General features: G+C 45.5%; 1 protein-coding gene across 3 annotated transcripts; it reads left to right on the top strand.

Annotated features, from left to right (window-relative positions):
• Nucleotides 1–5,499: 5,499 nt before the first annotated feature.
• LOC309351943 (uncharacterized protein) lies at nt 5,500–23,987 on the top strand. Of its 3 annotated transcripts, none has more exons than XM_081880164.1 (8): nt 5,500–5,676; nt 7,296–7,551; nt 9,018–9,095; nt 11,955–12,100; nt 14,329–14,466; nt 19,570–19,654; nt 20,763–20,883; nt 22,375–23,987. In XM_081880164.1, exons 2-8 carry the CDS (start codon nt 7,415–7,417, stop codon nt 22,621–22,623), a joined length of 954 nt encoding a protein of 317 aa, XP_081736290.1. In that variant the 5' UTR covers nt 5,500–5,676; nt 7,296–7,414; the 3' UTR covers nt 22,624–23,987. The 3 variants fall into 3 exon arrangements, with proteins under 3 accessions (XP_081736290.1, XP_081736291.1, XP_081736289.1); XM_081880165.1 differs by having other exon boundaries at nt 7,102–7,551; nt 9,021–9,095; XM_081880163.1 differs by having other exon boundaries at nt 7,102–7,551.
• The last annotated feature ends 1,260 nt before the right edge of the window (nt 23,988–25,247 follow it).

Genomic DNA, 25,247 nt, shown 5'->3' with positions numbered 1-25,247 from the left:
ACTGTGGGAATGCCAAATATACAATATACAGAGCATGTCAGTAAATTCAAGCAGGCATAGGCAAACGCTGGCCCTCCAGATGTTTGGGACTACAATTCCCATCATCCCTAGCTAACTGGACCAGTGGTCAGGGATGTTGGGAATTGTAGTCCCAAACATCTGGAGGGCCGGAGTTTGCTGATGCCTAATTCAAAGCAACAAAAATCAACAATTTGGCGTACATAGAATAAATTCAATATTACAACAACAACAACAACTTAGGCTTAAGTACATAAAAGAAAGAAAGAGAGAGAGAGAGAATATCAATGGTTACTAGCCACAATGGCCATGCTCTGCTTCCACATCCCAAGGAGGGGACAAAATGCTCTTGGGTTCGAATCCTGCTTGTTGGCCACTGTGAGAACAGGATGCTGGGCTCGATGGGCATTGGGCTTGATCCAAGAGGCTCTTCTTACGTTTTCATCGGGTCCCTTATGGGCTCAGCCTTTCCGCTGCCTCACCTGAAGACGCAGAACTGGGTGTCAACACCATCCTGATGACTCCTGACTCCAATCTCGGGATGACTTGGCTCGGTAGTTTCATGCATACTGAAGATGTGTCATCAGTCAGTTTTAATTCTTGTAACATTTTAAATCCTTTTATTTATGATGCTGGACAGCCAGCCTGGGCTCCTTCGGGAAGGCAGGAGGGAGAAACGTTGAAGAAATAATAATAAAATATTTATTTTAGGGGAAGGTCACAGGATGGGTCACAATGAGCCTAATATATAAAACAATCGCACACACCTAAACACAAGAAACTAATACACATGTCCCCCACTGTAGGGAAAGTGCTGGACATCTGCTTTGCATGTAGAAGGTCTTGGGTTCAAACCCCAGCTTCTCCAGGTACTGTTGAGAGAGATTCCCTGTCTGAAATCCCAGTCAATGCCAACATTACGGGGCTAGATGGGTCAGAATCTGACTCAAGGTAAGTCAACTTCTATTTTCCTATTTCTTTATATGCTAAAATACCTTAACCAGCAGGCCAAATTTCTGCAACATTTAAAAATTACATGTTTCGACTCGGTGCCAAGGGACGCGGGTGGCGCTGTGGGTTAAATCACAGAGCCTAGGACTTGCTGATCAGAAGGTTGGCGGTTCGAATCCCCGCGACGGGGTGAGCTCCCGTTGCTCGGTCCCTGCTCCTGCCAACCTAGCAGTTTGAAAGCACCTCAAAGTGTAAGTAGATAAATAGGTACTGCTCCGGCGGGAAGGTAAACGGTGTTTCCGTGCACTGCTCTGGTTCACCAGAAGCGGCTTAGTCCTGTTGGCCACATGACCCAGAAGCTGTACGCCGGCTCCCTCGGCCAATAAAGCGAGATGAGCGCCACAACCCCACAGTCGGCCACGACTGGACCTAATGGTCAGGGGTCCCTTTACCTTTACTTGGTGCCAAGAGCTCCCCAGTGCCAGGTGCCAGCCTAATCCCCAGGGGGAAAGTGTTTCCATGACCCAGGTGCTACGACCGAGAAGGCCCTGCTTCGAGGTATGGATTTCAGTGAGCAATGGTTTGGCCAGAAAGTCTTCCCCGAATCTTTTCTTGGTGGCTTCTCTCATGTATGCTTTGCATTTGGGGTTTTCAGTCTTGTACAGATGTTTTTCTGTTAAAAATCACCTTTTTGAGTTTTCAGGACCATAACATCTCACGCTGCTGTACCAGTTAGCACTCACATGGGTGCCTTCTGCGCTCTGTGATCACCACAACACCTTCAAGGGCTGCCCCATGTAGACTGCATTGCAGTAATGAAGCATGGGGGTTGGAAACTATCTCCAGGGCAGATCTTCTCCCCCCAGGCCAGAACTGGCCTTGTCCCACACCCTCCTTCAGGGTTTTTGCCTGGACAGATAAGGCCCTTTCTGTGGCTGGACAGAGAGGGAAGGAGGGGAGTTGGACTAAATGATTTGGTTGATGATGGACTATATAGAATTTGCAGAACTGACCGGGAGACTCCGAGACCAGAGAGAAGAGACGGTGGAAGAAGATTGGAAAAAGTTTAAAGAATATCTGAAAAAAATATGTTAATATTTAAATCTTAGAATAGCTTTGGAAGTGGATATAGGCTGTAGGGTTAGAAGTATTATAAAATAGTATTATTTGTAAGTGATAAAATGTGAAGATTTTTATGGTAAAAGTAAGCGTGATTAAAAAAATGGTTAAAAATTATGATATATGTAAACTGCTAAAGATGAGGTAAAATGAAAATCAGACAGGGGGGACTTGGGGAAGCCCACCTAACAATGTTTAGAAAAAATAAGGATAAGAATTTGTTTGTATTGTTTGTTTTTTTCTGTTTGTGTTGTTTAGTTGTGTTATAAAATGAATTAAAAAATAGGAAAAAATAGATGATTTGGTTGCCTTACGAGTCTGCAATTCTACGAAGGGTGGATGCAAGTTAATAATAATAATAATAATAATAATAATAATAATAATAATAATAATAGAAACAGTCTCCCTCGGAAGGTGGTGGACTCTCCTTCCTTGGGGGTTTTTAAGCAGAGGTTGGAGGGCCCATCTGTCAAGGATTATTTACTTGTGACTCCTGTATTTCAGGGGGTTGGACTAGAAAACCTTTGGAGGTCCCAACTCTACGATTCTGTTCTATGATTAGGCTGAACCTCCAAACCCGAGACCTAAAAATCACAGGCTGTCCCTGTTAAGCGGATTTGTGCTGTTCGGATATACATGGCAGGTGTTTCCGTTTTCCACCTCAGCCTTCAATCATTTCAGGAGATGCCACAGCGAAGGAAATTGTTCTGTGGGTTGCGGGTGGGGGGATTTTCTTGCTACCTACAAGTCAGGGGAACTTGTTGGAGGCCCAACTCTGCGGAAGAGATCTTCCTCTGATTGCAGGTGGCATCAGAAGTGTTGCTAATCCCTCGGTTGAGCTATTTCACCTTGTGCTATATAGAAACTCTTAGTCACCCTCAACGCAGAGAATCCCTGATGATGTAACTGCCGTCTCTGGCAAAGAGGAGTGGAAGACTCAGGGGAATGTATAGGTGTAAGGTTACCAGACGTCCCTGTTTCCCGGGGACAGTCCCTGGATTTACACATCAGTCCCCATACAAAATCCATTGAAGTTGAAAAGTGGATTCATTGAAAAAAATCTGGTAACCTTAGTCTACGGGAGTAGCTTTCTCTCTCCCCCCCCCCCCAATAATATTTATTCAAGTTTTAAAAGGTTACAAAAAAAGAACACAATATACAAAAACAAAACATATCCAAGAGAAAAATAAAAATAGGAAAATAGAAAAAGCAAAAACAGCTAAAAAGGAAAAAAAGATACAGTCCAAAAAACAAACAAGTTAAACCTTAATATAACTCCCTTTCTTAACTTATCTCCTTGACCTCCTCACACCTTCCCGTTTTGTATTCTAATTCATATAGATATTTCAGCAAATCCTTCATCTTATTTTTATCCTTATATCTTATCTTAATATACTGTAATTTTCCATTCTTTCTTTCACCAATTAACCATCCACTTTTACTTTATTTAATCTTATTTCTCATTAAAACTTATATATCTGAACTTATTCTTAAGACGTTTCCCCTAGGGTCAAAAAAAAAAATTCCATTCCACGATTTTCCCATCTCTCATTAAAAGAAAAAAACAAACAAAACAAATTGTAATATATACACTTCAAATTCCCAGTTTTCTTTCACCAACTCCCCTCCCCGGTTTCGGCCCCTAGCAATAGTTCCATCAATCTTTCTCACACTAGCCAAGCCATCGCTTTTGCCTCGAGTGCAAAGTGCAGGGGCCTTGAGGGGTTCAAGAAATTCACCCAGCCTGGCTCTTCCTAACTTCTCAGGGCAAGGCTTCTGGAGAATTCACCCCCATGACCCCCCCCCCTGCAATCACAAAATATCAAACTAAGGACAGTTCACAGGACAGGAGAGGAGACAACATAGGCAGGATTTTTCCCTGGAAAAGAAAGCTGTAATTGACAGATCTGTTCCCTTTTAATGGTACCGCATAGTTCAAGCTCTGGTTTCCCCAGTAGTGATGTATGGAAGTGAGAGCTGGACCATAAAGAACGCTGATCGCCGAAGAATGGATGCTTTTGAATTTTGGTGCTGGAGGAGACTCTGGAGAGTCCCATGGACTGCAAGGAGATCAAACCTCTCCATTCTGAAGGAAATCAGCCCTGAGTGCTCACTGGAAGGACAGATCATGAAGCTGAGGCTCCAAGACTTTGGCCACCTTATGAGAAGAGAAGACTCCCTGGAAAAGACCCTGATGCTGGGAAAGATGGAGGGCGCAAGGAGAAGGGGAGGACAGAGGACGAGATGGTGGGACGGTGTTCTCGAAGAGACCAGCCTGAGTTTGACCAAACTGCGGGAGGCAGTGGAAGACAGGAGGGCCTGGCATGCTCTGGTCCAGGGGGTCACGAAGAGTCGGACACGACTAAACGACTGAACAACAACTACTGTTGGGTTGAAATAAACGACAGACGAGTAGTGGTGTCATCTGGGAGGCATCCTCTCGAGCATGTCTCGGGGAGTCCCTTTTATTGAATATTACAACATTGCCACATATGTGCTTGTTGCTGATTGGTTAACACAAGTACAAAGCAAAGGTTACATATAGGTATTAATCACTGATAAATTAAAGGCTGAGAAAGGGAGCACAGAACTAGACAGGCATGAGAACCTCCTAATTAAATTATAATTAGTGATTAATAGAACAAGACTTAAAACAATTACTTAATGATTGATAATGTAAGACTTAAAAGGACATATCAATCACATTCCATAGATGTGATCCACTACGCATTAAGAACAGGTCAGAATGCCATGTTTATGTGAACTAACTGTGAACTGAACATTCCAGGAACATCTCAGCTTGGAGCGATGTGTGCAAAAGCAAAACTTTCCTTCAAGCAACAAAGTCCAGCATGTGCAAAATATACAGTTCATATGTACAGTGTCATATTTTTCTATGCTGGGAGGAGCATCACCAGTTGGATTTCTGCCTGTTGTGCAGAACAGAACAGAAAAGGCAGCAACCCCCTGACTTGTTCCAGACACCGCATCGTCATAGAGAGAAAATGGACCCCTCTCCTTGTTTTTTTTGTTAAAGCCTCTTTTAACTTCCCACCCCAGACCTTTATTCCTGCTTCTAAAACCTGAAAGCGAGAATAGGCGCCGGTCCCTTTAAGGGCATAGCCACGCCCTTTGCCTCCCTCCTTCCCTCCCTCCCTCCCTCGGCTCCGCCTCCCCCTTGTTCTCCCGCCCCCTTCCTCCTCCGCGATTGGTGGCCGCCGAGCCGCGCGGGCGGACTGAGCCTCCAATGGCGGGTGGATTTCCAGAGCGGCGTGGGCGGGCGCAAGGCCTGCCAATCAAGGAGACAAAGAAAGGTCCCGGCTTCCGGCCTTTCTGCGTGCGCAGCTCGGCGGCGCCCACAGAGAGACGAAAGGTGTAGAGGTGCCGCTTGCAGAGCGGGGCTGCAGTCGGGGGTCCTCTTCTGATGCACCTGGAGGGACCGAAGCGCAGCTGGACTGCAAGCCGGAGAAGAGGTGGCTGCTGCCGTTATTGCTGCATTTTCCGTTTCATGCTCCTCACCCACAAAAAAGGACCTCGGGGGGGCAGAGGGCCCGGATCCCTCCTTTGCACTCACAACAACCCTGCGAGGTAGGTTAGACTGAGAGGCACTGGTCCAAGTGAGCTTTAGGGCGAGGGGTGGGGGTGGAAATTGGCTGGGGGTGGAAACCCAGCCAGATGGGCTGGGTATAAATAAATCAGCATTATTATTCTTAATTAGACGGGATCTGCAGGCCATCGTGCCCTGTGTGTGTGTGTGTATATATATATATATGGAATATATGGGAAATAATTGTATACAGCTGAAAACTCTGGCAGCATTAAGATAAATTCAACAGGGTAAACGAGTTTTGATGGATGCAGTCAAGGAATACTGAATGGTATAGTTTTGGTAAAATATGCAGGGGTTTATGATATGTAAAATGAACCATGGAAACCCTATATGTATGTGAGTGTGTGTGTGTGTATATATATATATATATGTGTGTGTGTGTGTGTGTGTGTGTGTACACACACACACACACATACACACACACACACAGTGGTACCTCGGGTTAACTACTTAATTCGTTCTGGAGGTCTGTTCTTAACCTGAAACTGTTCTTAACCTTAACTTAATTCGTTCTGGAGGTCTGTTCTTAACCTGAAACTGTTCTTAACCTGAATCACCACTTTAGCTAGCTGCCGCTGTGCCGCCAAAGCACGATTTCTGTTCTTATCCTGTAGCAAACTTCTTAACCAGAGGTACTATTTCTGGGTTAGCGGAGTCTGTAACCTGAAGCGTATGTAACCCGAGGTACCACTGTGTGTCTGTGTGTGTGTGTATACATTATATATATATAGGGATATGCTGGTTGGTGTGCAATCAGATTAACTTTTGCTGCACCCAGACTCACATTTTTTGCAGAGAGGGGATTCCCCCCTTTTTTTTAATGGCTGGGATCCTAAAGGAGAGGAGCAGAAGGGGCATTCTCACCACTTTGCATTTCAAAGCTATGTTAAACAAAACCTCAGTGGCAGAGAATCTGCTTTGCATGCGACCCCTGGCATCTCTTGGTAGGGCTGGGAGAGATCCCTGCCTGCGATAATTCTTCAGAGATGCTGCCAGCCCTGGGCTGAGCTAATGAGCCAACAATCTCACTCAGTATAAGGCAGCTTCCTGTTCTTCTGTCTGCAGTTTGGTGGCAGCAGGACACCTGCTTCGATGCAGAAGGCTCCCAGTTTGGTTTGTGGCGCCTCCAGTCCGGTTCAAAGTTCCTGTGGTGCACTGGGTCAGTGAGTCTGGCTGTTAATCAGAAAGTCGGTAATTCGAACCCACCCAGGGATGGCTGTGGCAGGATTCCTGCGTTGCTGGAGGTTGAACTAGATGATGATGATAATTAATAATAATTTATTTATACCCCGCCCATCTGGCTGGGTTTCCCCAGCCACTCTGGGCGGCTCCCAACAGAATATTAAAAACACGATAAAACATAACTCCTTATTTCTATCGTTTGTGTCTTGTTCATGCATAAGCACCAACAGAGGCTGTTGCTGAGCTCAACAGGGGATAGCAGAACTGCCGAGTTTTCTAGCAATCAAGCCACCTGTTTTGGAAAGCTGCTTGCAGGACACATGGACCACCTGAATTCTGAATTCTGGGGACTTGTGTCTTTCCTTCTGGTTTCCAGCTGAAAGGCCTGAGCGTGATTGGCTGACCCCTCAGTCAGCCGGGAATTTGCCTCCTCCTTCCCTCTCCCCTTTTCTCCAGACCGTTTTTTTTTTTCTGATGATGAAAAGGAGGCCTTGAAATAAAGGAGCTGATAGACAAGGCAGCTGCGGGAGAGCGATGGGGGGAGAGGCGAGCAGGAAGAGGTATTCGGAATTCAGTGCGGAGGCTGCGCATGCGTCGGATGAGGAGCAAAGGAGGTGGGGGAGTGGAGTTGACCCTATAGAGGAAAACCCATCACCTGCTCTTGATCGGAGGTAGGTCTCTATGTGCACTCATGTGTCTGATAGTTATGGATTTAGATCGGCCTTGGCCAACCTGCTGCTCTCGAGATGCATGCAGGTGTTTGTGCTTTTTGCAGCAAGGTGATTTTACAAAATAAATCATAATGGCTCATCCAGGGCTGTCTTTAGAAATGTGCCGCCGGGGTGCAAACATCTGACCAGCGTCCCCAAATTTAGTTTAGCCCCCAAATTATTTTTTATTATGCTTATGTCAGACACCACGCTTACGCCTTATCTCTTGTTTATGAATATAATAATAATAATTTATTATTTGTACCCCGCCCATCTGGCTGGGTTTCCCCAGCCACTCTTGGCAGCTTCCATAAAAACCAAAAATACACTAAAACATCACAGATTAAAAACTTCCCTGAACAGGGCTGCCTTAAGATGTCTTCTGAATGTCAGGTAGTTATTTATCGCTTTGACATCTGGTGGGAGGGCGTTCCACAGGGCAGGTGCCACTACCGAGAAGGCCCTCTGCCTGGTTCCCCGTAGCTTTGCTTCTCGCAATGAGGGAACCGCCAGAAGGCCCTCGGATCTGGACCTCAGCGTCCGGGCAGAACGATGGGGGTGGAGATGCTCCTTCAGGTATACTGGGCCGAGGCCGTTTAGGGCTTTAAAGGTCAACACCAGCACTTTGAATTGTGCTCGGAAACGTACTGGGAGCCAATGTAGGTCTTTCAAGACCGGTGTTATGTGGTCTCGGCGGCTGCCCCCAGTCACCAGTCTAGCTGCCGCATTCTGGATTAGTTGTAGTTTCTGAGTCACCTTCAAAGGTAGCCCCACGTAGAGCGCATTGCAGTAGTCCAAGCGGGAGATAACTATGAAAGGAGGAAAAAGAAACAAACTTTTTTATTTGCGTTTTCATTTACAATACACTTATACTTAAGTCTACAATACCACCACACTTAAACTTATAAGTATTGTTGAGGCCCCTGCTTAGGAGAAACATCAGTTGTGTCAAAGGTGCCGCTGACCCCGCTGCCGCGTAGCAGCTCAATACAATACGTAACATAATATTTTGATGTAAGAGTTAATTTCGCGTGCACGGCGTCGCTGAGAATGACAAGCACCGTCGTTGAGTCTGACAAGTGTCGCCGCTGGTGCAGTACAAACGCACAAAGTCAAAAGTCCTTTAGTGAAACAGTAGGTATACATTCCGGTAATACCTAGGTATATATGTATTTTGTTTTTCTAGCTTGATCAAAATTATTTATTATTTCATAACGGGTAGATAGTTAAGAGCTTAGGTGGCTTCAGCAGCTGGCGCCCCCCAGAATTTGGCGTCCGGGTGCCCCACACTCCTTGCACCCCCGGGGAAAGACGGCCCTGGGTTCATCCATGCTGCATATTTAAGCTAACCATTCCATAAGAAAATGCCAGCGGGTTTTTCCTCCTTGTTCTTTACCTAAAGAGTTACGTTGCCAAACTTCTGTCGGCAGCCAGGAAGATGAACAGCAGCCACGGTGGAGAGGAACCAGCCTGGGGAACAGAGAAGTCCTCTTGCAACAGAATGGGTAGGCTCAAGTGCAACGAAGCGCTGTGTTTTGTTCATTTTGGTAAAGGCAAACGCTCCTATGGAACTCCCTCCCACAAGAGGCAGGGATGGCCAATTCATTATGGATCATTTCTCAGTATTCTTTTACCCTTTTAAATGAATCATAGAATCATAGAATCATAGAGTTGGAAGAGACCCCAAGGGCCATGGAGTCCAACCCCCTGCCAAGCAGGAAACACCATCAGAGCACTCCTGACATATGGTTGTCAAGCCTCTGCTTAAAGACCTCCAAAGAAGGAGACTCCACCACACTCCTTGGCAGCAAATTCCACTGTCGAACAGCTCTTACTGTCAGGAAGTTCTTCCTAATGTTTAGGTGGAATCTTTTTTCTTGTAGTTTGGAACCATTGCTCCGTGTCCGCTTCTCTGGAGCAGCAGAAAACAACCTTTTTCCCTCCTCTATGTGACATCCTTTTATATAGTTGAACATGGCTATCATATCACCCCTTAACCTCCTCTTCTCCAGGCTAAACATGCCCAGCTCCCTTAGCCGTTCCTCATAAGGCATCGTTTCCAGGCCTTTGACCATTTTGACCATTAAAAGTACTTCTCCCCCCTCCAAAAAAACCCAAACAAACCAGAGTCCTTTCCGTTGGGGATAATCCAGACGGAAATTCCCAGGTGTCAATACAGGTTATTTATGTATGCCACTACTGCGGCCCGTGTTTTGTTAGCCCCAAAATGGAAAATGAGTGAGGTACCAACTGAAGAAGAATGGCAACTTAAGTTGACAGAAAATGCACAACTCGCAGAGTTAACACATAGAATAAGAAAAGAAGAAGAATATAACGTTTAAAGATTGGAAAACATTTATGGAATATATGGGAAATAATTGTATACAGCTGAAAACGCTGGCATTAGGATAAATTCAACAGCGTAAACAAGTTTTGATGGATGCACTCAAGGAATACTGAATGGTTTAGTTTTGGTAAAATATGCAGGGATTTATGATATGTAAAATGAACCATGGAAAGAGATGAAGGGAAGTCATTGATATCTTAAGGATGTTTAAATGGGTATTTTAAATTGTAAAACAGAAAACAGAAAATTTAATAATATATATAAAGGAGGCAGTGATGACAACCAACTTGGATGGCTTTAAACTCTCGCTTGGACTACTGCAATGCGCTCTACATGGGGCTACCTTTGAAGGTGACCCGGAAACTACAACTAATCCAGAATGCAGCAGCTAGACTGGTGACTGGGAGCGGCCACTGAGACCATATAACACCGGTCCTGAAAGGCCTACATTGGCTCCAAGTACATTTCCGAGTGCAATTCAAAGTGTTGGTACTGACCTTGAAAGCCCTAAATGGCCTCAGCCCAGTAGACCTGAAGAAGCGTCTCCACCCCCATCATTCAGCCCAGACACTGAGGTCCAGCTCTGAAGGCCTTCTGGCGGTTCCCTCACTGTGAGAAGCCAAGTTATAGGGAACCAGGCAGAGGGCCTTCTCGGTGGTGGCACCTGCCCTGTGGAACGCCCTTCCATCAGATGTCAAAGAGAACAACAACTATCTGACTTTTAGAAGATATCTGAAGGCAGTCCTTTTTAGGAAAGCTTTTAATATTTGATGAATTATTGTATTTTAATATTTTGCTGGAAGCCACCCAGAGTGGCTGGGGAAATGCAGCCAGATGGGCCGGGTGTAAATAAATAAATGAGGCAAATTCATGGCGGAAGAGAGGGCTATCAGTGTATCCAGTTGGAAGCAGTCCAGTCTGAATACCCATTGCTTGAGGTCACAGGAAGGGAGAGGGCTTTTGTGCTCGAATCCTGCTTCCTGGTTTCCTATGGACATTTGTCCACTGTGAGAAAAGGTGCCATTTTGTTCTGACCCAGGAGGGCAGTGCTTATGTTCTTTTGTTAGGACTGGTCATTTATTACAGTTTTATGCACCTGCTTTCTCCTTCTTAGGAAAACTAATTTGTAGTCCTCATGCACATTGTCGGAACAAGAAGTTATACAAATATCTATAGCCACATAGAATTTTTGCCACAAAAGATAGATTATATATAAACCACAACTATTTGGTGTATGAATTAAGAAAAGTGTCCTGGTAACCCGCATTTCAATTCCAAAAGTTTAAAAATGTCTCTTATTTTCTTCCCAAGTTGTTCCTTCTCCTCCCGTCTAATTCTCATCCGGTTTCTAAAGTTCCATTAGGTCCATCACAGTCCAAAGCTTACATGGGTTTCCCATTTTCATTGAGGCAAGTCATCCTGCTACTATTTGTACAAATCTGTTTATTATAGCTTGGGCATCTTCACGTTGCTTCCATAATCAACATATCACTGTACCGAAAGGATGTCTGAACCGTCGCCAGGTCTCAGCAAGGCTTCAGTTCCAGGCAGTCAACGCCCATAATGGAAAGGAGAGGTGGGATGGTGGTTGTCAATCCAGTTGGATTAGAAGCAGATGTCGGGGCCAAAAGTGGCAGGGAGGGAGGTTGTGGGGAAAGCTCATAGCTTCCAGGGCCAGTAGCCATTGATAGTTTTCCCCTCCATGAATTTCCAGTCTTCTTTTAAAGCCATCTATGTTGGTGGCCATCACTGCTATATGACGTATGAAGAAGTGCTATAAAATTATGGAAAAGTTTTACCTATTCAGGCTGGGGAAAGGTTAGACTGCTGACTGAGAGCAGCCGCCGAGACCATATAACACCAGGAGGGAGAGAACATGCCAGTTGGGCATGTGTCTCTGCCAGGGTCCTACTTGAGTGTAGGACTAGCTCCTGACAGCGCCACCCGCATCCCCCTGAAGTTTAACTTAGTGAATGTGGCATGATGCTTTCTGGTTTTCTTTTTCTAATCCTATCAGTACATGGAAAAATCCTGGTCGAGGCAACTCATCCATGATGAACAACCCTGCAAACGTCAGTGTGGACGAAACCGTACAAAAATTAGCTGGGAGAAAGGAGGGCCAAAGGGATCTTCCATTTGATGGCTTCAATGAAGTTTTGATAGGTAAATCCAAAAAAGGGGGGAAAGGGCAAGAGTCCCAGAGCAGAAGCTTTGAAAGGATGTGGTTGAGGCAGGTGAGCAGGAGGGATTAAAGTCACAGAAATTTGATGGCATTCAAAGTTATCTCCACAGGCATGCAGTCTCCTCTACTGTGGTTTCCAGTAACTGGTATTCACAGGGATACCCTGAATTCAGACCCCTAACTCCCCTTACAGCACTAACAGTTTCCAGGTAGTTAACTCGTTTAAGGCGGTAATCACACATGCCCTGACTAAGCTGTAAGTTCCGCTAAGATCATTGGGACTTCTCTTTAAGTAGATCAGCTTAGTGTTGCACAGTAAGACCACTGGTACTATTTTGCAGGTGGAATTCAGTGGTATATACTGGTGAATTCAGACTGGGGAATTAAAATGACTTCGTTGGTCTTGCACAGCAAACTTGGCATCCAAAAGTATTTTTTTAAAAAAGAAAGAAATCAGACTTTTTTGTGGTGAAGACTTTTGAGATGGGGAAATGCAGTGGGAAATGTGGGATAACTGGTGCTTTTCATGACATCAGTTGGAATGAATGCTCAGTAAACAGTGAACATAGCCTCCACAAACTTTGTGTAGGCAAATCAGTGGCGTAGCGTGGGGGGTGCAGGGGGGGCCAGCCGCACCAGGCGCAACATCTGGGGGTTAGGGTTAGGGGGCGCAAATCCACGGGTTAGGGGGCGCAAATTACTTGCCTTGCCCCGGGTGCTGACAACCCACGCTACGCCACTGAGGCAAATTAAGATGAAACACTAAATAAACATGCCAACTGGAAGCAACCACAGTCCGTAATGTGCCTTGGGAACTAATGCCGAGCCTGAGGATGTGGGTGGTATCTGAGTCATGCTATTTTGCACATGCAAAAGCTGGCAAAATCACATGCAAAGGCACCACATGGCAGAATACACCTGCAGAGTCTTGTAGTCACTTCTCTTTCCCCCCCAAACGTCTCTCTTCCTGGCCCTGAGGCCCTGTTGCCTCTCTGGAGAACGGAAGTTCAGATTGTAAGAGAGCAGGAGCTGCAATCTTTGCATCTCTGTGGCTTGGGGGTTTGTCTGGTTGCATTGGGAGAGTGGGTGCAGCACTGAATGAATGAATGAATCAATCAATGGGGAAAAGAAGATTATAAGGAAGCGATGCTATCATGCGTTTGCTGTCAGAGCCCTCAGCTTCTGAACTCACTTTGAGGATACAGTTTGTCACACAAAGACACAGAGATGTGTGGGGCACGATTCATGGACAAGCAGTACAATCCTGAATAAATGGAAGAGATTAAGAGCCCATCCATACCTCGGTTTATAGTGGATTGTGAACCCTGTGTCACCATTAATTCCCCCTCGTCTATGTCATGGAACTTTGAAGTGTCAGGCATAGCTCTAATGGCTTTAGCCCAAACGTAGAAGAGTTTTCCTGCACAGCGAAGAAGCTAGTCAAGGTGGAAATGACTAGTCAGCTAGACTCAGAATAACTATTTACAGGATTTATTAAAAGGAAAAGAAACCAGCAGAGTTTCTGCATACAAAACAAAGTAAAATAAATCCTTTCTCTCTCTCTCTCTCTCTCTCTCTCTCTCTCTCTCTCTATTAACCATACACAGCACTCCTACTCCTAACACACCTAACACCAAACTGTGCTAGCATTCCTAGATAACAGAGTTGAGTGCTGGTCATTAACCAATCGGAGTAAGTAGTTTCTAGGTCAAGCAGATCTTGGCTTTCTGCCAAGAGTAAATTGACACTGCCTTGAGTTAATTGTGTGAAGCCAGAATCTGTAAATTTTCATGAGAATCAATTAACAGAAACTGAACAATGCGGTGTTCTTCTTCAACCACAGCTGCTTGAATCCTGCTTGCAGGTTTCCCAGAAGAGACATTTGGATTAGATGGGCCATTGTCCTGATGCATCAGGACGCTTAACATCATCTGCCCGCTGTGAACTCTAATCTTTGTAAGGAGATAATTGAGACCACCACCTCCATGCCTGTGTTCTTGACTTCTGAAAGGCACCCAGCTTATTACTGTTCATTCACTTTGGCCCAATCCAAGAAGGCAGTTCCACTTTCCTTATTGGGCTGCCAGGTGAGGCATTCCTTTCCTCATGCTGTTTCTTATGCCCTCCATGTAAGAAATAGCCCGTGTCTGCAGCCTCAAGGTTTCGGTAGCTGAATCGCCTCTTGCCTGAATCTGTCCTTGTCCCACAGGAGACCCCCCACCTGTGATGGCCAAGTCGTTGGAAGCCCAGACGGAAGAAAGATTTGAGTGGAGCAGCCTGGATGGTTGGCTTAGACCCAGAGCTGATGATGGGATGCAGTCCCTCAACAAGGGCACCCAGACAGAAGGTAACTCAAGGCGTTGCAACTGATATTAGCTGGGAATAGCCACGCAAGCCGGGGTTAATTCAGGGTGCAAGGGCTTCCTTTGGGCGGCTGACTCTTCCTTCCTAGGGAAGCATGAGAATCATGTTTATTAAGGGCGTAACCCTCTGATGGATGCTGTGCAAGAGATGAAATGGGTCTCTGCCAGAATGGCGCAACAGGTTTGGGGCAGGACAAAGCACAGACTTCAGTAAATGAAATATTCACTTGCTGTTAAGCAAAGCAAACTTGTGCATTTTTTTGCAGTAGGCCGAAGCCTGGACCCTCTTTCTGGTACATGACAAAGACTTGGGAAGAGGGCTGTTGTGATTGAATCCTGCTTCCTGAAGGCATCTGGTTGGCCGATGAGAGAACAGGAGGTTGGAGCAGATGGGCCGTTGGTCTGATCCAGCAAGCTCTTCTGATTTTCTTATGCACTGCAAAGTGCGGGAAGACCGTTGCTTGAGGCAATGTTGTCTACCCTCCCTGTGGACACAGCAGAATGAGCACTGGTTAAATGTCGTTTCTAATATTCCCTGCAAACAAATCATATGCTCAGTAAAGAAGTTGTCTGGAAGCAACCTTGATCTTCAGAGATGGATCCTTGCAGATCCAGAGTAATTAATTTTCCTTCCTTGCAGTGCTGCAGTGGTGGGAAGGGAGAGAGTTGACTTTTTCCTTTTGATTTCCAAGGATTGTGCCCAGTCTTATTTGTGACAGTGCACAGAAGCGATTCCTGTTAAACTCGGACTGTTCTATAGGAGATTGAAGGTGGTTTCTGACTCCCAGTAGTTTAAGAATAGCAAGGAAACTTACAGGCAAAATAAATTATCTGCCGTGTGCTTATTTCTTCTCTTTCAGCTTCAATGCTCTCCACCCATCAAATAACGATTATTAATTGGTTGCCTGTGCCTGTGCCCTTGAGCAGATCTGCTGGCTGCTTGTAGGGTTTTATGTGAGGGTCCCGGATCTATAGTGTAGCCTTCGCAACCTGGCACCCTACAACTCCCACCAGTTGTAGTCCAAAACATCTGGAGGGCACCAGATTGGGGAAAGCTGCTGTAGTAACTCAGACATAGATTTCGACTTGCATATCCCAGTGAATGGCTCACTGGTGTGTGTGTGGGGAGTGAACTAGACCATTGGCCCCACCCCCTTTGAGCCTGCATTTTGCACCTGGCGCCGGGGGATAAACCTCGAGGGTTCTAATACAGTGGTGCCTTGCAAGACAAAATTAATTCGTTCCGCGAGTTGTTTCGTCCTGCGATTTTTTTCGTCTTGCGAAGCACGGATCCTGTGCTGAATTTCTTCCTCAGTCGCTCAGGCTCCCCCCTCGCTTTCAACCGGCCACCATGACCGTCAAGTTGCGCTCGGGCTTCTACGCGGGCAAAAAGTCCGCCGCGCTGCTCTTGGCCGCGCTGCTCTTGGCGCTGCTGGTGCTGGCTATCCTGTACGGGCACTGCGTGCAGGATTTGGAAGGGAGAGGCGGCGAGGCGGCCGCGGCAGCACCCACAAACGAGGCTCCCGCCAGCGCCGACCCATCCGCGCGGCCGCCCAGTGCCAGGGACGTAAGAAAAAGGAAACAAACTCGCAAGACGTTTTCGTCTTGGGAAGCAAGCCCATAGGGAAAATTGTCTTGCGAAGCAACTCAAAAATCGAAAAACCCTTTCGTCTTGCGCGTTTTTCGTCTTACGAGGCATTCGTCTTGCGAGGTACCACTAAGTGATAAAAATAGGTCTCGCAGCTTGGAAGGCTGCCAGGCTGTGTGAATCAGAATGTGACCTCTTTCTCCCCGAGTGGCAAAGGGAACTGCTTCGGCCCTGGGAAGTGGAACTTTCTGGCAGTGCATGAGAACGGAAGGAAGTGGGCCCCAGGCCTCTGAACTGGAACGGGAAGAGGAAGTGAAAGAGCTGGCAACCTTTTTGTGCCCCTCTTCTTTTTTTAGCATGTACACGACGCCTTGGGTTTCTGAGGGTCTTTTTGCTTGAGAGCCCGCTTCTCTGCCAGAGACTTGTGGATCCTTGCCACATCTGGAGCCGGGGAAGGGCTAGGCTCTGGGCCTCCTACCATAGGGTCTGGAAGATAAAAGGTCTGCAGTCCCTTGTGCAGGTGCTGGCTGCATTTTGCATGTTTTTCTGCCTGTGAAACTCCCCCCTCCTCTTCATTGGTTGAGAGGAGGAAGATGCAAGCAAGGCCTGGAGGATATGAATGGCAAAAGACTTTATTTTTATTATTCCATTTCATCTATATCCCACCTTTCCTCTAAGGAGGTCAAGGCGGCTTACATAGTCCTTCCTCTTTCATCTTCACAACAACCCTGTGAAGTAGGCTAGGCCCAACGTCACTCAGGGACCTTTGTGGCCGAGTGGGGATTTGAACCCTGGTCTCCCAGGTCCTAGTCTGACACTATAACCACTAAGTCACACTGGCTCTCAAGCAGACTTGGAACGCTTCCATGATTCCTGCAACTATTCGGTGTTATACTAGGCTATCTTATTGCCAGGAGCTCTGCCTGGTCTCCCTCTGCTTTCTTGCACCCACAACTGGCCCAGGAGATATTTTGCTGCCAGAGGTGAGGGGCCACCATTCCATGTTCCAAAGCCGACTGGATTGGCACTTGATTCTTCCTTTGGCACTAGCTCATAGCTGTCAACTTTTCCCTTTTCTTGCGAGGAATCCTATTTGGAATAAGGGAATTTCCCTTAAAAAAAAAGGGAAATGTTGACAGCTATGCACTAGCTATGGGGCATCTTCATTGTATCTGAACTGAAAGCAGGAGGCTAGCTCAGGGTTTTCTCCAAGAATTGTGCTCCCCGCCCCAGGTGTATTCTGCAACACATCACTGATGTAAAAATAGTGCATTTAGAGCGCATTTATACTGGACCGTCCAGACGTCATTCTGCTTTGTTAGTTGCTTAGCGATGCTTCTCCAATGTTATGCTATCTGGAGGGTCACCCTTGCACCACAGCAAGACAAAAGAAGGACAAACATGGCAGAACATTTGCTGTATAAAAAGTTGCAGGATTTCAGCTGCAGGCTTGGAAATGAATCAGCATGCCTGCCCCGAAACATTTGCAGGTGCAAACAGTATTGATGATGGGGTTGCAAATAACCACCGCCCATACCATCATGAGCAGAAGTACTCTTGAATGCACAGTACAAGGGATGTCAGGAGGGTCCTTGAGAAGCCCAGAGCAACTCATGTAGCACACTTGGCTCAGACCGCCTTGTTTCCCTCGTTGTCTGAAGCGGCTGCTTCACTCTCTGATGGTAGGGCCAGCCCTATTCACACCACACCCTTTCCTGTTGTGTTTTCAACTGTCGGGCTGAAATGCACAGTTTCACAGGAAGCCAAATGCTGTGCTGGTTTCTGCCCTGGCTTGCAGAGGGACATCCCTGACAGCAAGAGTGGGTTTTTAGGAAGAGGAAAGCAAGGTGTTGTTTGAAATTGCATCACAATCGTGTGGGTTCCCTCGGGGCTTCTTCTGATGTAATGGGAACACTTTGAAATGATTCCTGCTGATAACTACATGCAGAAAATGTTACAAGGGTATTGGAAATGCTGGAAGCCAGAGAGCAAAATGTAAGCTTGTCATGGGAGAACAGAAAATGCTCCGATCTGAACCTGTGTGTGAAGGGTTTGCAGCTCCTCTTCAACTATTTTTCCACCCAAAGAGCCCAAAGCCCAAGTGCCTTTTTCTGATGACTTATTTCTTACTTATACCCTGCCCATCTGAGTGGGTTACCCCAGCCACTCTGGGCGGCTTCCAACAAAAACACAGGGGAATAAAAGAATCTAAAAGGATATTAAGCAGGTTAAGCCTGGGACTAAACACTCCTTAAGTTCAAGGCAGCTAACAAAAATAATATAGGTGCCACATAAGACCTGTTCCACATTTGTAAGAACTTGATCTTGGGAACTCGCTGCATATTGACATCAGGCAGGCGACTTCACTGTGCTCTTTTCAGCGCCTGCTAAAAACATTTTTGTTTAGACAGGCCTACCCAGATGCCTAGAACACTGACGTGTTTGTAGCTTATTGCTGGTTCTGTTGTTTTTAGTTGTTGACTTTATTGTTTTAAATAGTTGTTTTAGTTGTTCTATAAAATTGTATATTTTTATTCTTTTTGCAAACTGCTTTGAGATTTTTTTATAATCAAGTGGTATATAAATTTTATGAAATAAATCAATAATAAAAATACAGCAAAAACAATCAAACTGTGTGTGTGAGAGAGAGGGAGGGAGGGAGGGCGGGGACAAGCAGCAGATGAAAAGCCAGTCGATCAGAAAAAATAAACAAGCAGCACTTGCAATAAAAATCAGACAATCCTAAGCCAGAAAAGGTACAACTAGCCTCTAAAGCAGGATGACTTTTTCAGGCAAGGGGGCTGCACGGACTTATGCTCAACTTTCCTTGTGCTACTTGTTAAAGGGGGTATGGTTGAAGTGGATTTTGAGAATATAAATATTGATATATAAAAACTGACAAATTTTGGGGGCTCTTGGGGGTCTACAGTGGGATATGTATGGGAAAAAAATTAAGGGACAAATTTGGGCAGACCTTGCCCCCCCCCAACCTTTTGGCATCATTGTGTTGCAGTGAAGGGACCCAGAGGCACAATCCCAAAAAAAGTTTCAATTTGGGGAGGCCTTGAGGGCCCACAAAAAACCTTGGATGTGGGAACTCACATACATATCGGTTAGCTACCCTTGCTCTAAAGACCAAAAGCTTTCTTAAAAAGTGTTTTTTATTGTGTGCTGAAATGTCAACCTTCCTACTGTACTGCTAGTTTAGCTTAGCTGTTACTTATAGCCTGTTATAATAACAGAATACGCCTGTTAGTAACCTTATGCAGATGCATTCTCTGGATCATGATAACAAGTAGAGAACGGCAGCTGTCTTTTCCACATCTGCTTTTCAGCGAAGTTGCTGTGATGTACTTCTTGTTATCTCTCTTTTGCCACAAGAGGGCAACCTCTGCTGTGTTAATAGCAATTGCTGGGCCTGAGCATGGACCTGTGTCCTCCTTCCAGATGGAATGTTTTTAATGCTCAAGTGCATCCTTTAAATTTTTTGATGTTTCAGCCACATGTACAGACAATGAAGATCGACATTCTTTCCAGCCGAGAAGAGATCGTGAGACAGTCTACATGTTGAAGGTGGCTGAAAGGTAACTAGCATATGTAAACTGAGGAAGGAAGATGCCCCCAGTGTGAGAACAGGATGCTGGAACTAGATGGGCCTTCGGTTTATTTCATTAGAGATGGCCTTATGTCCACTGGTCCAGCTATCTCAGTATTGCCTACACTGATGCAGCGACTTTCCAGGGTTTCAAGCAGTGCTTTTTTCGGGGGGGGGGGAGGGACGGACGCAGGGGTACACATAGTGTAGGGCCATAGCAAACCCCCCCAAAGGCCTTTCTGAGAAAGGAGAGGTCCGTCAGGAGAACAAGGCTGGCATTGATGGAACAGGCTCAAATGTTTATTATTCAAGGTTGTAAAGAGATAAGCAGACTCAGGAATGCACATGGCCGTGGTGTGGTGAGGCTGGTGGGGCCATTGCAGGAAGGGGGGGGGGCAAGCCCATGTAAGGACATAGGAAGTTGCTATAACTTTCGATTTCCCAGAAATTAGGTGGTTTACAAGAAATCAGGTGGTATGGTATTCTGCAAATGTATAAAAAGGGGGCGCACCCTGACTGGGGTGTGCAGATTGCAAACTCAATGCTCTGTACCTTTGTTCTGCATATGCATTTCAAATAAATCCTGTTAAATCCTGCAAGGTTGGTTGCCACTTCGTGTGAATCTGTGCTCCAAGGACCCAATAGCGGATATGGAAAATGGCCAACATTTCCCCTAAACATTTTGTGAATCTTTGTACTTTTGTCCATTTACTGTTTTTATTTTCCCCAATTTGAACTATAAAATGGTGATTTTCTTGAGTCGAGAGTACCCCTAAACATTTTTTTAAGGAAAAAAAGCACTGGTTTCAGGCAAGAGTCCTTCTCAGCCCTACCTGTAGACTGAAGCTGAGATTTTTGGCATGCAAAACAGGGTGCTGTGCCACTGAGATAAGCCCCTTAAATAACAAATGGTGTATAATGGCTCAGAAAGGAAGGAAATCTCAGCAAGGCCAACTGTTCTTTCTTGCCAAGCTTTGAAGCTCTCTCTCTCTCTTTCTCTCTCTCTCTCTTTCCCCCCTCTCCCTCTTCCTCTCTCTCTCTCTCTCTCTCTCTCTTTCCCCCCTCTCCCTCTTCCTTCGCTCCACAATTTTGGACAGTGCTGAGAAGACGATTCAGCAAGGCTTGAGAGAATTATTTGGTGTCCTGAAGATCCTAGTTAATGTACCCATCATTTTCACAGTAGAGTTGATCAATTTTCTCAACAAATCCATATTCCAGGTGAGAGAACTCTACTTTAACTCTGCACCAGCTCTTAATTCAGAAATGGGCATTTCCTTGCCAAAAAGGGGGGGGGGGTTAGGCGTATGTTTTTGACTGCTTGGAAATGTGGACCTTCTGCTTTCAAAGGCTGCATTTCCTCAGGGGTGATTTCTTGGTAGCTGCACTCTAGGTGAGGTCAGAGCCGTAGGTGGGTGGGACACCCTTACTGCCCCCCCTACTCCCCCCCCCCAGTTCTCTCCCCTTATTGCTGCCACAGGAGATTAGGTTGCCCACCTCTGGTTTAAAAAACACTCCTGTTTTAAGCATAGATTGTTATGTAACAGAATACTAAATTCAGGAGCCAAGGACATTCTCCTTCCATCACTGCAGCTTCTCATTCTGCTGCACACAAATAGGACAGGGGCCTCTCCCCCATCATCCCTACTATCTTCTGGTATTTTCATTTTCTTCCCCATCCCAACATAAGACTAAGGTCAGAGTAACCTTTTTGTTGATCAAATCATCTTGATTTATTTGAATTATGTTTGCCAGGTTAGATGTCAGCTGCTCATGGATAATTTGTTTCAATTACAATGTACATCAGGCAGTGATCATTCCATGTTTTCCAGCACATTTCCCCATCACTTTCCATACTGCAAAACTCAGGGTGGGGGAGTTTGGATGCATGTTTGTTGCCCAAGAATGCCAAATCCATGTTAATGGTGCAGTGTGCCCTTGACTGAATCCCATCCACAAAATAGCCAGAGGTGCTTCTAGCCTTAAAGTATTTTTATTGCTTCTTTATTTTCTCTGACTGCATTGCAATGCTCAGTGACTTTGTAATTAAACATAATGAAGTGGCCATTATGTAGTCCGAAAGTATTTTTTATTTCTTTTACAACTCATTTTCTACTATCCAGATAGTGTTCTTTATTGCCTTGAAATTCAGAGTCTACTGTGAGAATGAGTTTCAAATGAGTATACAACCAGAGTAAGATTTAAAAACTCCTAAAAACAAGGCTCCAAAGTGCCTGAAAGACTAGCTTCACCCCATATTCCACCATGACCTCAAATGCCTTGAGGTTTGCCATCTCTCTGCCAAGTTTGGACTGCAAGGAGGGCCATATGAAAAGGTCTTCTCAAAGGTGGCTTTTTCTGTAAAATAGCTTTCTCCTGGAGACCCAAGTCTCTCCCATGAACAAGGTAGCTTAAAATTTTTTATTTAGTTTATGGTGGCCAGAAAGGAAAGTTTTGTCCTTTTCATCTGTTACAAATTCTAGGCTTTTAATGATTTTACTTGTTATGCCTATGCTATTTTTGAGGTGTTTGATACTTGACCCATCTGTTGACACTCCTTGTTTTGGGACATCTTTGATGTGATGCACAACTGTCCATTAGCTGATGTAGGACATGTGTGTGTCAAGGATCCAGTCCTGAGGTAGTCAGTTGCACAGTTAATGTCTTTTGCAAGAACCAGCTGCTTCTGACGGTGCTCTTCTCTTCATTCAGGTGTTGGTGGTTGACCTCTTAACTACAATAGGAGACCAAATGCTGGAACCCTTCCTAGTTGCTTTGTTCAACAGCATCCTGCAGCCCCTGCTGAAATTCCTCCTGAATGTCCTCTGCAGTATCCGTAACCTCAGCTACCCTTTATTGGACATCCTGAAGGGCATCTGTTTGCAAGTTGCTCTGGTGCTGCAAGCTTTCCGGTTGGTAGAAGTCAACCACCATCATAAGTTGCTTGCTGAAAAGGTCTAGTGGAGAGGAACAACTATCCAAAGTGGTGATTGACCCAACTGAGGGCATCTGCAATCAGTTTCCTTAACTAGCCTCTAGTTTGGCTGAGAACTGGGGGTGCCTTGTGGTTGGTTCCTCTGTTCAGGTTGGTGGTGCTCAACGTGTTACACTCACTTTCTAGGCTGAAAGCAAAGAGTAAGGTTACCCTAACTTCTGTCATAGAGCTTCAATATGCTGAGGACAATGTCGTATCTGCACACTCAGGGGATGACCTCCAAACCATCCTAAATATCTTTGCAGAAGCTTATGAAAAGCTTTGCCTATTGTTCAACATCCAAAAAACCAAAGTGCTGCCCCAACAAGCACAAAACAACCCCTCTGCAGTGCCACAAATCCAACTCAACGGTGTAATATTGGAAAGTGTCGATCACCTCTCCTACCTGGGCAGTTATCTTTCCACAAGGGCCAACACTGATGCCGAAATCAAGCATCGTCTGAGCTCTGCGAGTGCAGCTTTCTCCCGATTGAAGCACAGTGTTTGAGGACCAGAACATTCATCTTCATGGAGAAAGTGTGGGTGCTCTTAGATTCAGCTTTGTCATGGCGGGTGCAAGTGTCCTTTGTGGTGTGGAATGCCTTTAGCCAGCTTAGGCTGGTGTGCCAAAAGAGGGCCAGATTTGATAAAGTGAACATGCATGAGGGCCGACTTTTTTTGTTGTTGAGCTTTTTTTAGGATTGATGTTGTTGAACTTTTTTTCCCCCCAAGATTGAAGTTGTTTTAGGATTTTACCCCAGGAGACTGACTGCGACAGGATTAGGCCCCCGAAACGGACTTTGGACATGCCTGCTCTACACAGTCACTCTACACAGTCCAAGACAGTTTCAGTTATCCATGCCATGGGTTCCTTTCAGACTGGACTTCTGTAATACATGGGGAACAGCATATAATGCAAAATGCTGAGGTGAGTGTGCTAAGTGGGATTATGTATCAGAAACATATGATGCTAGTGCTAAAATAAGCTCCCAGTCTGTCTGGGGTGTGTATGTTTGCTGTGGTCCATATGCCTTTGTGTGGCCACTGACAAGTACTGCCTTCCCTTTTTCATTTCATAAGTTTGGAAAGAATGGTTAAAGGCTTCAGCTGTAGCACGCTCTGTGGAAATAGGGGGACGCAAGTGTACCTGTAACTTCAGAAGGATAGTCAAGACCTTCTTTGGGTTTTAATCATTTATAATGATATATATTTTGTGGACCCTTCCATCAAATGGGTGGTAGGCAGCCTCTTGAAGAAAGTGTTGGATTCTTCTGAGATGTTGATCATGAAGTGCATCTAGAACTTTATCCCTTGGTGAAGCCGTATTTGCAAAATAAATTGCTTTTAAATAGCTCGGCCAAGATGCATTATTTTCCTACTCCCTCGGAAGAGATCTTTAAAGTTCTCACCCGTGTTCACAATTTTCCCACACAACCATGTGACCTGCAAATGTATGCAAGAAATAAGGAAATCAGCTCAGAGTTGTATTTAAAATGCAGATACATTTTAAAGGTTGGTGTCCAATAATATCTTAAGGGCTTTTACAGGGACAGGAAGGAACACCACGGACAGAAAAAAAATGTCACACACAGGGGGAATAAGGATATAGTTTGAATGTTTCACGTATAGATTTATAATGTGTAAATTTTGAATGGACGTTGTTAATATTGCAGTTGTTGTATAAGATACTACACTTGATCTTAGCCAAAAGGCCATTCTTTCTCTCCATCCCTCACGAATGTCCCCACTCAGCAAGAGAAGAGACTGCGCCAGGACTTCAGCCCTTTCTGAAGTTTTCAGGGAGCATCGGTCTGTAGAGCTCCAAGAGTGCCTTTGAACATGTGCGGAGTGTGTTCTCTTTTCACACCAGCCACAAGTACTAACCCACCAGCCATGAGCCTACCTCTGATGGGGGCTGGGAGAGAGAAAGGGAGTTCTAAGGAGGTCTGTTTTAAAAGAGGTGCCACGCAATCATATCCTTGTCTACTCAGAAGCAAGCCCCATTTAATTCAATGAGTCTTGCTCCTAGGTAAGCAAAAATAGGGTTGTGGCATTAAGCAGATGTCATTTACCCCATTAGAGGTCTTGCACACATAGCAAGCACTACTCTTCAATGTCCCACCACCAGTCCCCTGACTCTGAGCCTTCTTCCCCTGAGGGAGCACCAACTGGTGCTCGCACCACTCCTCTGCATCCAGCCAGCCCATGATAGAATTATTTTCCATTTTTGCATCCTCTTTGTTGGTAAAATGTTTGTTTCAACAGCAGAAAGATGGGAATATTCCATCCTATATCTCCATTCCTGCTTCATATTAATGCAGTTCCCAGAGTTTCCTTGTAGAGGATCTATGGTATTTAAACCCCCAGCAGTCATAATTATGAGGCAATTAAGCCCAACGCCAAAGTCTGGGCATGCCAGCATTTCCCATTTCACACTGCCCCGCCTCAGGCCCAGGCCCCTAAGGTTGCCCTTCAACTCCCTTGCAGCTCTCACCAGGCCAGAGCCCTCATTGCCCCTCTTCACACCTTCCTTGAGTATTTTTGCATGACTGGCCTAGAATGTGTCCTTGAACACTGATCATGCCTATTGCTAGTCTGGATAGAAAAGTAA

The sequence above is a fragment of the Podarcis erhardii genome (genome assembly GCF_964252035.2).
Source record: "Podarcis erhardii genome assembly, chromosome: 10".
NCBI lineage: Eukaryota > Metazoa > Chordata > Lepidosauria > Squamata > Lacertidae > Podarcis > Podarcis erhardii.
Note: the sequence above shows the minus strand (reverse complement) of the source record. Positions and strands in the feature narration are given on the sequence as shown.

What these genes read in the sequence shown, in the direction of transcription:
- LOC309351943 (XM_081880164.1), top strand. Translation starts at nt 7,415, where the DNA reads ATGGGGGGAGAGGCGAGCAGGAAGAGGTATTCGGAATTCAGTGCGGAG. An exon ending in CAAGGGCACCCAGACAGAAG is followed by an intron (nt 14,467 to 19,569) that starts GTAACTCAAGGC and finishes TTGATGTTTCAG; the next exon opens with CCACATGTACAGACAATGAA. An exon ending in TCAACAAATCCATATTCCAG is followed by an intron (nt 20,884 to 22,374) that starts GTGAGAGAACTC and finishes CTCTTCATTCAG; the next exon opens with GTGTTGGTGGTTGACCTCTT.